Genomic DNA, 14,088 nt, shown 5'->3' with positions numbered 1-14,088 from the left:
GGCGGCGCCTGACCTTCTGAATCCTCTGAACCTTCTGAACCCTCTGGACCTTCTGAACCCTATGGACCAGCCCCGGTCCTCTCCGGGGATCTCCCAGAAGATCATCACCTGTGGGTCCGCGAGGACCGAAGCGCTCGGAGGGGGTCGTGCTCAGGAGACGGCAGGATGAAAGTGGAGGCCACGCCGGGGTTCAGAGAACAATGACCAGAAGAACCCCATCGGAGGGGGCGGGGCTTAACCTGGACCGGGGCCGGTCCTCGCCAGATGTTCGGACCAAAACATCACGGGGCTTCCTCGGCGTCTGTTTCCCTGCAGATTGAAGGCATGAAAACACGGAACCGGGAGTTCCGACCTCCAACCTTGAGAAGCAGGAACCCCCCCGGCTGAGGAAGCAGGAAAGAACAAACAATTTCTTCCATCAATCATCTGCCTGGGTTCTCCACTTTTCTCAGAAGGTCCACGGACCGCAGGTGCAGATGATTGACGGCCCGCCTCCGCACATTAGCCGGAGGAGCTGACGGCTGCCGACGTTCAAGCCTCTGAGAACCTGCCGGTGCACTCATGTGCACGCTGGAGAAATCAGGAGACACACAGGTTTGAGGTGTGGATAAGAGGGCAGGACCTCCTGGTCCCAGTCTGGTATGAAGCTCGGAGGTCATGGGTGAAGCCCCGCATCTCCACCGGAAGTCTCTTTGGCTGCGACCATCACAACCATCAAGCAACCCCTGCGGCAGGGAAACCCCCTTCAAACAAGAGCTGCACCTGAACCCAGGTAAACACCAGGCTCAGGCCCGAGGGGACGGCGTTAGCAACCGCTAACCGGTCGGTCGAAGCTCCGGTTGGAGCTTGATTGGCAGACAGCCGCGGGGGCAGATCCTCAGGAACAGGATGTTCTGCAGGCTCTGCAGGTACCGAGGAGGCTGCTGACGCCTGAGAATGTCGACAGTGTGATCAAAGGTGATGAAGAAAAAGCTGCTCCTCCAGAGGAGGAGCTCCCGATGACAGAAGGTTCCTTCAGTTTGAGGAGCACCGAGGGCTGGGCGGGGCTTTGCCCGAGGGAAGGAGCTCCGGGTCGGACAGTCTTTCCGGTCCGACCGCTCCCTCCTGGTGAGCAGGTCGTGCGCAACCAGCTGAGAAGGTGGACTCGGGAAGTAAAGGAGGCTCTTCACAGATCCTTCAGGGTGGTGGCCTGTCTTCTGAGCGGCTTTCAGGTGCTAACGCTGCAGCTCCAGGTGTTGAAATGTCAACGGTGACGTCGTCAGCGGCCGAAGGTTGTTTTCTTCAGAACAGACAGGAACAACAGGAGGGACCAGGACAACGCTGGAGGGGCGAGGAGGAGGCCCGGGGCTGAGGAACACGCCTGGACTCAGCCTGGAGAACATGGACCAAAGCCTCTCCAGGCTGAGCAGAGGGGTCCCCTGTGCAGTCCCCCGTCTCCATGCTCTGCGACCAAGATCTCTCAGCGTTCACCTTCCTGGGGTTCCTCCTGGATCTCCTGCCAGGGCTCTCCTTCTAATGTCGGCATGAATCTTCACCTCCCGGTGCAGAGAAAGGTGTTCAACAGGCAGACCAGCTCCTGAAAGGCCTCCTGGTCGGAGGTCACCTCACGGCAGGAAGGGTGTGACCTCTGTTTGTTCTGACCAGGTTCTCCATAGTTCCTCCAGAGCTCAAAGACAGTCTGAAGGTTCACTGAAGATCAAAATGTCCTCAGGGGCGTTGGACGTCTGCGATTGACAGCAGAGCCGCCCCTCGGCCCAGTGGAGGCCAAGAGTGGATGAAGGAATGAATCAATGAAGGCAGAAAGAGGAGCCACTCACCAGATCTCTATGGAGAACCCAGTTGGCGTGGAGGTAGTGGATCCCGTCCAGGATCTGATACAGGAGCGACTTCACCATCCCGCGGGGAAGCTGCATGGGCTTCTTGTTGGCCTTGGAGGCTCGGTGGAACTTGATGATGTGCTGCGAGGAGAGGAGACGGCTGTTCAACCACCGACCGGCTGGGGTTTCTTCCGGACGTTTCACCCTCGGCTCTCCGGGCAGGAGGACGACCTCCGACCCGAGGGAGGCGTCTTCGAGGAGCCAAGTTAGCGTTTACTCGACTGGAGGCGCGACGCCGACGGCGGAGAACCTTCGCTTTGTTCCCGTCGGCGCCGAAGAGACGCTGCCTTCACAGGAAGGCTAATCCTTTTCCAAAACGCTCACTTCCACAAAAAACCTCCGTCTCCATTTGTTCAAATATACCTTGGAGGTGAGAAGGTGGGTTTGCTCCTCAGAACCCTCTGCTTCTGGAGAGGAACAACCAACGCCTCTTACTCTGGTCTACTACACTAGACTGAAGCCCAGCAGCCCTGCAGTACACTGCCTGAGCAGGATCAGCAGCGAGGAAGTACTACTACTACTACTACTGCTACTACTACTCTACTACTACTACTACACTAGACTGAAGCCCAGCAGCCCTGCAGTACACTGCCTGAGCAGGATCAGCACCGAGGAAGTACTACTACTACTACTACTGCTACTGCTACTACTACTACTACTACTACTGCTACTACTACTCTACTACTACTACTACACTAGACTGAAGCCCAGCAGCCCTGCAGTACACTGCCTGAGCAGGATCAGCACCGAGGAAGTACTACTACTACTACTACTGCTACTACTACTCTACTACTACTACTACACTAGACTGAAGCCCAGCAGCCCTGCAGTACACTGCCTGAGCAGGATCAGCACCGAGGAAGTACTACTACTACTACTACTGCTACTGCTACTACTACTACTACTACTACTGCTACTACTACTCTACTACTACTACTACACTAGACTGAAGCCCAGCAGCCCTGCAGTACACTGCCTGAGCAGGATCAGCACCGAGGAAGTACTACTACTACTACTACTGCTACTGCTACTACTACTACTACTACTACTGCTACTACTACTCTACTACTACTACTACACTAGACTGAAGCCCAGCAGCCCTGCAGTACACTGCCTGAGCAGGATCAGCACCGAGGAAGTACTACTACTACTACTACTGCTACTGCTACTACTACTACTACTACTACTGCTACTACTACTCTACTACTACTACTACACTAGACTGAAGCCCAGCAGCCCTGCAGTCCACTGCCTGAGCAGGATCAGCACCGAGGAAGTACTACTACTACTACTACTGCTACTGCTACTACTACTACTACTACTGCTACTACTACTCTACTACTACTACTACACTAGACTGAAGCCCAGCAGCCCTGCAGTACACTGCCTGAGCAGGATCAGCACCGAGGAAGTACTACTACTACTGCTACTGCTACTGCTACTACTACTACTACTACTACTACTACTGCTACTGCTACTACTACTACTACTACTACTACTACACTAGACTGAAGCCCAGCAGCCCTGCAGTACACTGCCTGAGCAGGATCAGCACCGAGGAAGTACTACTACTACTACTACTGCTACTACTACTCTACTACTACTACTACTGCTACTACTACTCTACTTCTACTACTACACTAGACTGAAGCCCAGCAGCCCTGCAGTACACTGCCTGAGCAGGATCAGCACCGAGGAAGTACTACTACTACTACTACTGCTACTGCTACTCTACTACTACTACTGCTACTACTACTCTACTACTACTACTACACTAGACTGAAGCCCAGCAGCCCTGCAGTACACTGCCTGAGCAGGATCAGCACCGAGGAAGTACTACTACTACTACTACTACTGCTACTGCTACTACTACTACTACTACTGCTACTACTACTCTACTACTACTACTACTACACTAGACTGAAGCCCAGCAGCCCTGCAGTACACTGCCTGAGCAGGATCAGCACCGAGGAAGTACTACTACTACTACTACTGCTACTACTACTACTACTGTTATTGATGCTACTCCCACGACTACTACTACTTCTACTACTACTACTAATACTATTACTACTACTACTACTACTACTACTACTACCACTACTACTAATACTACTACTACCACTACTACTACTACCACTACTACTTCTACTACTACTACTACTACTACTAATACTACTACTACTACTACTACCACTACTACTACTACTAATACTACTACTACTTCTACTAATACTACTACTACCACTACAACAACTACTACTACTACTACTACTACTAATACTACTACTACTACCACTACTACTACTACTACTACTACTACTACTACTACCACTACTACTACTACTACTTCTACTACTACTACTACTACTACTAATACTACTACTACCACTACTACTACTACTACTACCACTACTACTACTACTTCTACTACTACTACTACCACTACTACTACTACTACTACTAATACTACTACTACTACTACTACCACTACTACTACTACTACTTCTACTACTACTACTACCACTAATACTACTAATACTACTACTACTACTACCACTACTACTACTACTACTAATACCACTACTACTACTACTACTAATACTAATAATACTACTACTACTAATACTACTACTACTACTACTACTACCACTACTACTACTACCACTACCACTACTGCTACTACTACTTCTACTACTACTACTACTACTACTACTACCACTACTGCTACTACTACTTCTACTAATACTACTACTACCACTACTACTACTACTACTACCACTACTACTATTACCACTACCACTACTACTACTACCACTACTACTACTACTACTAATACTATTACTACTACTACAGCTACTAATACTACTACTGCTACTACTACTTCTACTACTACTACTACTACTAATACTACTACTACTACTACTACTACTCTACTACAACTGCTACTGCTACTGCTACTGCCATTACCGCTACAACTCCTGCTGCTACTACTAGTTCTGCAGAACTTCTGTGCCGTAAGTGCACAGCCTTCCGAGGTGAAGGTTGTTGTCCGACGGCTCCGAGGATCTCTGAGCCGCTCACGGTACCACTGAGCATTCCGAGCATACAAGTATTGAGGAACGTGACCGGCCGAATCAAAGTTCTCCTTCACGCCCGAGCGCGAGCGGGTTCCCTCGGCGCCCGACTCACCCAGAGGTCGTGTTCCGCGTAATCGAAGAGGAGCCAGACCTTCCGGTCGCTGTGGGACAGGAAGACCTTCTGCAGGGCGATCACGTTCGGGTGCTTCAGCTCCCGCAGAAGCTGCAAGACACAAAGCGCGAGGCGTGAAACATCCGGGGTCAGAGTTCAGCTTTATACCAGCGACCCGAGACCGGATGGTCGACCTTCGTTTCTTCTGGAAAGCGAGCCCTCGTGGGGCGCGGTGGCGGCGACTGGCATCACTTCACAGATAAACTGCAAAGGGACAGTTCCTGCGGGGCGGTCGCCGGGGGCCGGCGGCTAAAATTACGGCTGACGTCAAATTAATGGATGGTATGGAGATAACGCTTCCCCCGGGGCTTCGGCCAGAGCAACAGACTCAACTATTTCATAGAGCTGCTGCCAGAAAAATCACATTTCACCCTCCGGAGCCTCGCAGAGGAGAACCAGAACAGGCCTCCAGAGCACCAAGAGCCACCGCCAGAAATAAACCAGGGCTCTTTTTATAGAAGCAGGTTCTACTCTGACTTCTGGCCTCGAGTGAGGCCCGTCGCCCCCCCGTTCAGCGCCCGCAATCCGGCAACCTGGCAAACAAATACAGCTCTGGCTCTACGCAGGACCGGAGATGTTTCTCAAGGACATACAAGAGTTTGGTAGCTGCTTTTTCTTTCACTCCTCCACGGTTTGGAGGATCTCCAGTCGGAAACATCTCAAAACCAGGGTCCATTCAAGGCGCTCCATCAGGTTCTACATCAACCAGCCACACTTTCATCTGGACTCCCGGTCTTCAGACAGGAAGCGACAGTTCATGAGGTGTCATTGGGGCTGGAGGCGGGGCTTAACCCGGATCTGGGTCAACTGTCAATCATCCCACCAGGCACCCACTCATTCACACCCGGGGACATTTTGGAGTTGGAGACGAACTAATGACCTGGAGAAAACCCAAACAGGAGAACCTGGAGGGCCCACGCTGGGAGAACTGGTGTCCGGTCCCTGCAAACATACTGGACCGGTTCTTCAACCGGTGGGACGCCGAAGGTGATCAGAGGAACGTTAAAGTGGACACCGGGATCACGGTGCTCTTCTGTTTTGACCTTCTAATAAGTCATGAACCCACTCGGGGCCTCTGGAGGACCCCTGAGCCCCCCGGTAACATGGGGTCGGCTCTGCTTTCAAGAGAATCCACCAACAGGCGTTCCTGTTCGGAGAACACCTTCTGATGATCCGAGCATCTGAGGACATGTCTACTGTCCCCGTGAAGGTGTGTCCTTCCGTACGTCCGAGCCTTGGATCTCTCCTTCGGGTTCAGCAGGACTCCCAGGTCAGATGTTGATGGACCATGGTTCTGGATGCATTTCTTTGTCTTACAAAAACAGAGTCCCGCCAGCCTGCCAGAGAAGATCTCTTCTCCAGGACACACCACTGTTTCTGGTCCCTTCCTGAAAGCGGTTCCCTCAGACAGCTTCGCTACTCCCTTCAGATCTCACTTTCACAGAACTTGCTTTGTTTCTGGGAACTTTGTCATCTGGAGTGAAGCCTCCTCATCGCCAGACAAGCCCAGGAGAGGATGAAGATGTTCATCTGGATCAAGATGAGTAAACATTGACAAAATGCAGCTCCGCTCAGTTGATGACAAAGTACTTTTCATCCAAGCCCAGCGGAGTGGAGGAGGAGGTCTGGTGTCCAGACGAGCTGGAAAGATCTGCTTGCCTTGTTTCTTGTTTTGGGTCCAGAGAGGAGACCTGGCCGGCGCTGACGGAGGAATTGCGGCCGCGAGTCCTCCTTGGACGCCGTGGTGCGGCGCTGCGTTCAGGGACGGGAAATACCTCGTCCGTTCCGAAGGGGTCGGGATCCCAACCATCGTGGCCCCCTGGAACCGGGCTGTGGAACCTCCTGCACCATCCGGTCTCCTATGTTCTCCCGGAGAGCAGTGGAGCCCCAACACCCTGAGCAGGACCTAGAAGAAGCAGGACCACGGAGGGCAGTACTGCGGTACTTCAAGTACTCTTACAATGAAAATACTAGTTCAGAGAATACTAGTTACTTGCAATACTAGTTCAGAGAAAAGGAACAAATCTCTGTTTTCGAAAGGGGGCGGGGCTTAACCGGGACGGGTCGATCGCCCGCTCGTCCACTCGGAACAGGAGAACATGTGAACATGTGAAGGCGGGAACATTCCACGCCGACATGAAATGCAGGAGAGCCGGCTTGTAACTCGAGGGCCGTCCAAATGTAGAAGCTGGAGACTGAGGCGTGTTCCTGCACGATGGAACGTTCCTCAGTCCACAAATGACTGAAGCCTAAAGTATTCAGACCGACATGAGTGAGCGTGGCCTCGGGGAACCCGCCACAGCGCTTCGGAGAACCCGAGGAACGCGGCGGGGCGACTTTCCTTCACGACGGCGTCGTTACACCGGCTCAGACGCGCCTCCTGTTGAGGACCTCCGCCATCGCCGAGTCCATCAGAACCCAAATACGGGTCTTCGTCGTGGAGTTCTAGCCCCCAGACTCAGAGGCCTCCAGGGTCTGAGTGGACGACACCAGTCGCCACCATGGAGACCAGGGTCTTCAGAACACCCACCCCTTCCTCAGTCCTCTGCCGCCTCAGTCCTCTTCACTGATGTCACTTTCTTCTCTGCATCTGGAGATCCTCGCAGGTGTCATGAAGGTGTGGTAAGCGTGCTCTGAACGAGCGAGGCGTCTGCTGTGGAACCCGTCTTGGACGGGCCAGGACTTCTTCTAAACGTGACGAGGAGTCGTCAAAGGGTTCTGATTGTGTTATTAATGTTTTGGCGGCGCCTCCTAGGCTACTTTCCTGCGCCGACCATTGGCACACATCCTGAAGGTCGGCCCGCAGGAGAGGCGGAGCTGCTCCTTTCCGGGGAAAAATAGGTGATGTTTTTACCACAGGCTGGGAGGGAGAACGCTGTATCACCGCGAGATCCACTCGAAAGAGGCCGAGCTCAGAGCCGACACCTGGCGCAGTCGCTCCAACTGTGAGTCGATGAGTCGGTCGGTGAGTCACTAAGCGAGCCAGTTAATCTGTCCGACAGGGAATCGGTCCGTCAATGAATCAGTGCGTCGGTGAGTCGTTGAAACGGTCGGTGAGTGGGTCGGTCAGTCGGTTTGTCCATCAACGAATCTGTCCGCGAGTCAGTCTTTCAGCGAGTCGGACGATCCGTCCATCAGTGAGTCGGTCAGTCCGTTCACCTGTCAAGGAGTCAGTGGCAGTGAGTCATTCAATGATTGTGTCTCGTCGGTGAATCGGTCAGTGAGTCACTAAGTGAGCTGGCAAATCTGTCAAAGAGTCATTCGGTTGGTCAGCGAGTCAGTCTTGATGAGTCGTTGAATCGGCGTGCGAGTCACTCGGTCCATCGGTGAACGAGTCAGTGAGTCAGTCAGTGAGACAGTCAGCCAGCGAGTCGGGTCGGTGAGTCAGTCTGTCCGTCAGTCTGCAAACTCCTCTGGAAAGAAAAACAACGGACAGAAAAGGAAAAGGAAGGAAAACAAGCCCAGGAACAGCTTGAACCCAAACATCTTAGATGCGGTTGAACGTCCATCACAGAACAGCAGAGAACCACTTCAACCAAACCATCTGATGTTGTTTACGTGGGTGAAGCTGAACCCCCCCCTGACACACACACACACACACACACACACACACACACACACACACTCACAAACACACAAGATTTCTGAGAACCATGGAGACACGCAGAGTTGTGGGAACCATAAAGTAACATCAAACCAAAGCAGTGGAACCAGGAGGTCCGGGGGGTTTCATGGATCCTGGATCTCTTCCAGGGTTAGAAAGGGGCGTGACGTCTCTCAGGGAAGAGCTTCTACAGGCCCGGTGATCCTCACCACCCCTGCACGTACCGCTTTGGGCCACCGGGAGAATTCCCACCACGGCGAGCGGCCGGCTGACGGCCTCCTCTCCCCGCAGGCCGTCAGTTAGCGGTGAGGCCAGAGCCTGGAACTGGCCGGGCGGCGGCGGAGGGGTCGCATTTCATCCCAATGCAGTCGACCAGAAACGCAAACCTGCAGCTGCCCCCCCGAGGATTCACCCCGGCAACCCAATCTTAGCCAAACACCAGCTGAGACCATAAACGCCGGTGGACCGCCGGCCGGCCGAGTGGATCCCCGGCAACCGGGCCTCTGGAGGGGCAACCCAAGCATGAGCCGGAGACAACTTGACAAAGAGAATAGGAACAGAAAAGAAGTTCCAGGAAATTAGAGAAGACAAAACAAGACCACCCAAACAATTCTACGCTAGTTAGCTTAGCACAATGAATGGTGTTAAGTGTTAATTGTTAGGCCACCTCGGTTAAGAGTCGATCCAAACGCCCAGCCAAATGATGTTAACAAGAACACGATGGCAGAATCGGCACATGAGTAGAACTTCAGGGTCACCAGAGCAGAACCCTGAGGGACACCCTCTGAAGCTCATCGGATGGCGTGACAGAACGGTGCGTTCAGCGACCGGCGAGGAGTTCTGATGACGCCGGCCTTCTATTGCACTTCTCTAGCGTATATCATCGCTATTCATTCATCCATCATGTGTAAAAGCTAACGTAGCTCCTGGGGCGGGCGGGCAAACCAAGCTAGCACAGAGCTGAGGGGCGGGGCTTAACCCGGACGAGCGGGCTGTCAATCATCCAACTGCGGAGAACATGGGTCGTCTCCACAGAGAGCTCAGCGGACCACCGAAGAGGGTCAGAACCAGGAACCAAAAGATCCTGTTCCTCGGCAGGAGCCGGTACAGAGGCGGGGCTTCGCCACGCCTGTTTTTAATCCATGGTAGTACGAGACCGCCGCAGGGGAACACCTCCAGCAGCACCTCCTCCTCCACAGGGGAACGGGTCCTGCAGCACCTCCTCCTCCACAGGGGAACACCTCCAGCAGCACCTCCTCCTCCACAGGGGAACGGGTCCTGCAGCACCTCCTCCTCCACAGGGGAACACCTCCAGCAGCACCTCCTCCGCCGCAGGGGAACGGGTCCTGCACGGCCAGCGCCGCCAGGACGGGACACACAGAGCCTCCATTGTGCTGAGGGCCGGCAGGGTGTCAGGGTGGGGGACCCCACCTGGACCCCACCTGGACCCCACCTGGACCCCACCTGGACCCGACCTGGACCCGACCTGGACCCGACCGGGACCCCACCATGTAATTACACTATTATAAACTGTACTTTGGTGGTGTGACCGTTATAACAGTTTCGTTAGTACTCCGTTAGTATTCGTTAGTACTCTGGTATGACTAATTAAACTGTTATTACTGAGGTCTGTGAGCGCCTGCAGTACCTCTGTCTGCCAGCAGGGGCTCTGCAGGGCAAAGGCCTATAGATACCAGCTCACCGCTTTCTGTTCATCTGCCTGAAGCAGGATGTCACTCGTTCATCGTTCAGCTGTTCATCACCTACAACCCTCACCCTACTCAAGGCCCATGGACAGAACCCAGCATGGAGAACATGGACAGAACCCAGCATGGAGAACATGGACAGAACCCAGCATGGAGAACATGGACAGAACCCAGTGTAGAGAACATGGACAGAACATTGAGAGAAAACCCAGGCAGGAGTTGTATGACAGTTACTACACTTCTACTCTGACCGTACTTCTTCTACCACTTTACAACTACCATAATACTACTATACTACGACTGGTACTGGACTTCTATCACTCTTGAACATCTACTTACACCACAGTGCAGATATACTCCAACTACTAGTACTAAACAACTACCGTTCTTCCCCACGACCACTATACTTTAACACACTTCTACTTCACACACTAACACACTGCTACAATACTTCTAAGAGCAAGATACCACTACCACACTACTATAAGAATTAGTACAACGAGTACAATATTCTATTACTCGTGCTATACTTCTAACACAACAACCACTACTGTACTTCTAATACCTGTACTACACGACTACCATACAACTACTATAGTATGACCGCAGCAACAACTACCAAGGTATTTCTACAAGTAGTATGGTATTTCTACGACTACTCATACTACTATACTATACTACTATACTACATCATGATCACAACAACTACTACTGTACTTCTGGTTGTACTGTACTCCGTCATACTCCTGCTGCTGGAACAGTACTGTTGCAGTACTGTCCCAGTACTGTTCCTGTTCCAGTACTGTTCCTGTCCCAGTACTGTTCCTGTCCCAGTACTGTTCCTGTTCCAGTACTGTTCCTGTTCCAGTACTGTTCCTGTTCCAGTACTGTTCCTGTCCCAGTACTGTTCCTGTCCCAGTACTGTTCCTGTTCTAGTACCTCTCCACTGCTCTGGGGCTCCAGGACTAAAGGTCAGTGGTTGAATGTCCATCTGAAGCTGCAGTGAGCCTCCAGCCCATCTGCTGCAGGTCTGCAGAGAGTGTTTGCACAGTGCTGTAGACACACACACACACACACACACACACACACACACACACACACAGGCAGGAGAGCATGAGATGTTGTGTAAGAGGCTGCTGGTTCCTGGGTCCTCCAGATGGTCAACATTCCTTCTGTATCTGAGCTGACATGCCTTCATGCACAACATGTGACTTACGCAACCATCGTGTGACCTTGGAGGCCGACATCCTCAAGGCCATCGGCGCCTCCACCCCGGAGCCGCAGCTCCACGCCGGACCTTCACGCCACCCGCAGCCACCTGTCCGTGGGTCCGCTGACGCCGCGGCTGACACTCAAACATGACGCCTCCAGGGAGGGAGGGACAACTAGCCAACTAGTCCCGCCCCAGTTAGGACCTTCTGACAAACTATTGTTTCCAGCAACGATAAGCATCTCTGAGGAGCACAGAGCCCCCCGAACCCCTGCTTGGAAGATAATGTGACTCAAAGTCACACAAACATCTTCTCCTGAAGTTCTCCCTCCCCCTCCCGCTCCCACCCAGCAGCAGCAGGAGGTCCTCCTAGATAAGAGTGGAGTCTGAAGCAGCGGTGAGGTCGTTCTCCTGGAGAACCTCCGATGCCAGATGAGCTTCACCTTCTGCTCGCTCGCAGAGAAAGCCATCGAAGACAGGCGGCGGCGGCGGCGGCAGGACTCACTGCGATCTCCCTGCAGGCCGACATGGAGATTCCGGTGCCTTCGATCTGCTTCAGCGCGTACTCCTTCTGGTCCAGCCTGCAGGGGGAGACACAGAGCAGCAGGACATCAGGACATCAGGACATCAGGACATCAGGACATCAGGACATCAGGCCTCCACCCGCCAGCTCTGGGGTTTGGCTGGGGAGGTACTGGATGGTGGATCACCGTGACCCGCCTCCAGAACCCCTCATCCTAGAGGAGCTGGATTCAAACTACAGCCCCCCTGCACCAATCTGATCCGGCTGCCCGGCTGGTCCGGTTCAGGAGAACACCCGTCAACAGATCGGACGGATCGCCAACGTGTGTTGGTGCGGTGTCAGGCAGGAGAACCTAGATCCACCCTCAGCCCCAGGTCAGGACCAGGAGACCTCCAGCTGCATGCGGGGCCACGCTGGGACCTTCCATGCCTGACCTTTCCACTTCCTATACAAAATGAGAGCCGTCTTCTGGCCCGGTGGTGATCCTGGACCAGAACCTGGACCTCGGTCAGGAGGACGGGATCCAGGTCTGGACCTGACCGAACCATCCGGGTCCAGGTGTGAAGATCCCACCTGCATTTCCAAATCCTCTCCAAAACCCTGGACTTCCTGCTTTTTTTCTCAGCATTACATTTTTTTTGCAGATGGACTTTTTGAGAGGGTTCCTTGGTGAAGCCGTGTGGATGAGGAGGGTCCTCATCCACACCTTCAGGTGAAGGTCCCGGGATTCACGGAGCCGTTCCACGCCGGAAGTGGCGTCAAGAGGCGCACCTCTAGTGTGTGTGTGTGTGTGGGAGGAGGAAGCAAAAAAAAAAAAAAGTTGTGCCGCGCACTTTTGGACGCCTGTCCTCCGAGATCACGCGCGGGACGCCAAGTATCGCGCGAAACGGCGCCGCCGCGACTTCCGGCCGTTCAAACCGCCGGGGAGCGGAGAGCGGAAGAGTTGCAGCAATAAATAAATAAAAGGTGCAAAAAGGGATAAACAAGCGGAGGTGTGTGTGTGTGTGTTTGGGGGGTGGAGGGGCCGGAGGAGGGGCGGGGGGTGCGGCGGCGGCGGCGGCGGCGGTGTCGGTGGGGGGGGGGGGGGGTCGCTGCTGAGTGACTGAGTGCGTTTACATGAAAACAAAAACATGAGAGAGACGGGCTTCGCCGCCGATCCGCCGCCCCGGTGCCGCCGGTCCGCGGCCGCCACTCGACGGCGAAGCCCGTCCGCGGTTCCGCTTACCCGTCTTTCCGCTTGGCTTTATAAACGTGCCCGTAGGTGCCTCGACCCACTTTGCAACCTTCATATTCGAAGAGGTCCTCCACTCTCTCCCTCTCCGCCGCCAGCTTTGTTTTGAAGTCGTAATCCATTTTAACCCATAAATACGTCTTAATTTACAATAAAATAAAATATTAATTATTACATGCATTAATTAAATAATCTGGTCGGTTTATTCCCCCACCATTTCCTTGTTTGGGATTTTGGTCTGCTCCGCTTAATGTTCACTGGTTCGTTGACGTTTCTAATTGGCGCACGCGGCGCGCTGGGAGTTGTAGTTCTTTGGAGCTGGCGCTGCCGCCCGCCTCCACTGCACCGCCGGCGCGCGGAAAACTACAACCCGCGTTTCTCACTGCGGTTTGTTGCACTTTGCGTACTCCTCAACGTTCCTCAAAAAAAAATAAAAAAATAAACGAAGGGCACGCATTGGCTGGTTGAAAATACATGTTGTGCAAACACATGATGATGGATGTGGATGAAAACACGAATCCGGTTGTTCCCATCTTGACTACACCGCGCAGTCCGTTCACAAAATGATACAAATAGGGCACGCATATATGCATTTACGTGCGTGTGCTCACAGAATAGAGCAGATATACACGATAAAGTCTGCGTGTGATTGCTAAGTTAAAGCAAACCTGAGTTCAATTATAGG

At 53.2% G+C, this 14,088-nt stretch overlaps 1 protein-coding gene across 1 annotated transcript in view; it reads right to left on the bottom strand.

The window, feature by feature from the left end:
* The window catches only part of cdk19 (cyclin dependent kinase 19), a 19,349-nt gene extending 5,499 nt beyond the window's left edge, over positions 1–13,850 (bottom strand). The window contains exons 1-4 of the mRNA XM_086143280.1: positions 13,398–13,850; positions 12,155–12,230; positions 5,070–5,180; positions 1,818–1,958 (exon numbers count right to left, since the gene is read on the bottom strand). Of these exons, the coding sequence (XP_085999406.1) occupies positions 1,818–1,958; positions 5,070–5,180; positions 12,155–12,230; positions 13,398–13,525 (456 nt within the window). The 5' untranslated portion in view covers positions 13,526–13,850. The remainder of the gene's footprint in view (positions 1–1,817; positions 1,959–5,069; positions 5,181–12,154; positions 12,231–13,397) is intronic.
* Between the last annotated feature and the right edge of the window lie 238 nt (positions 13,851–14,088).

This window comes from Fistularia commersonii, chromosome 36, assembly GCF_037954325.1.
Source record: "Fistularia commersonii isolate RoL2024-O1a breed Wild chromosome 36, RoL_Fcom_v1.0, whole genome shotgun sequence".
NCBI lineage: Eukaryota > Metazoa > Chordata > Actinopteri > Syngnathiformes > Fistulariidae > Fistularia > Fistularia commersonii.
The sequence above is the reverse complement of the archived record's forward strand: the minus strand, read 5'-3'. Positions and strand labels throughout refer to the sequence as shown.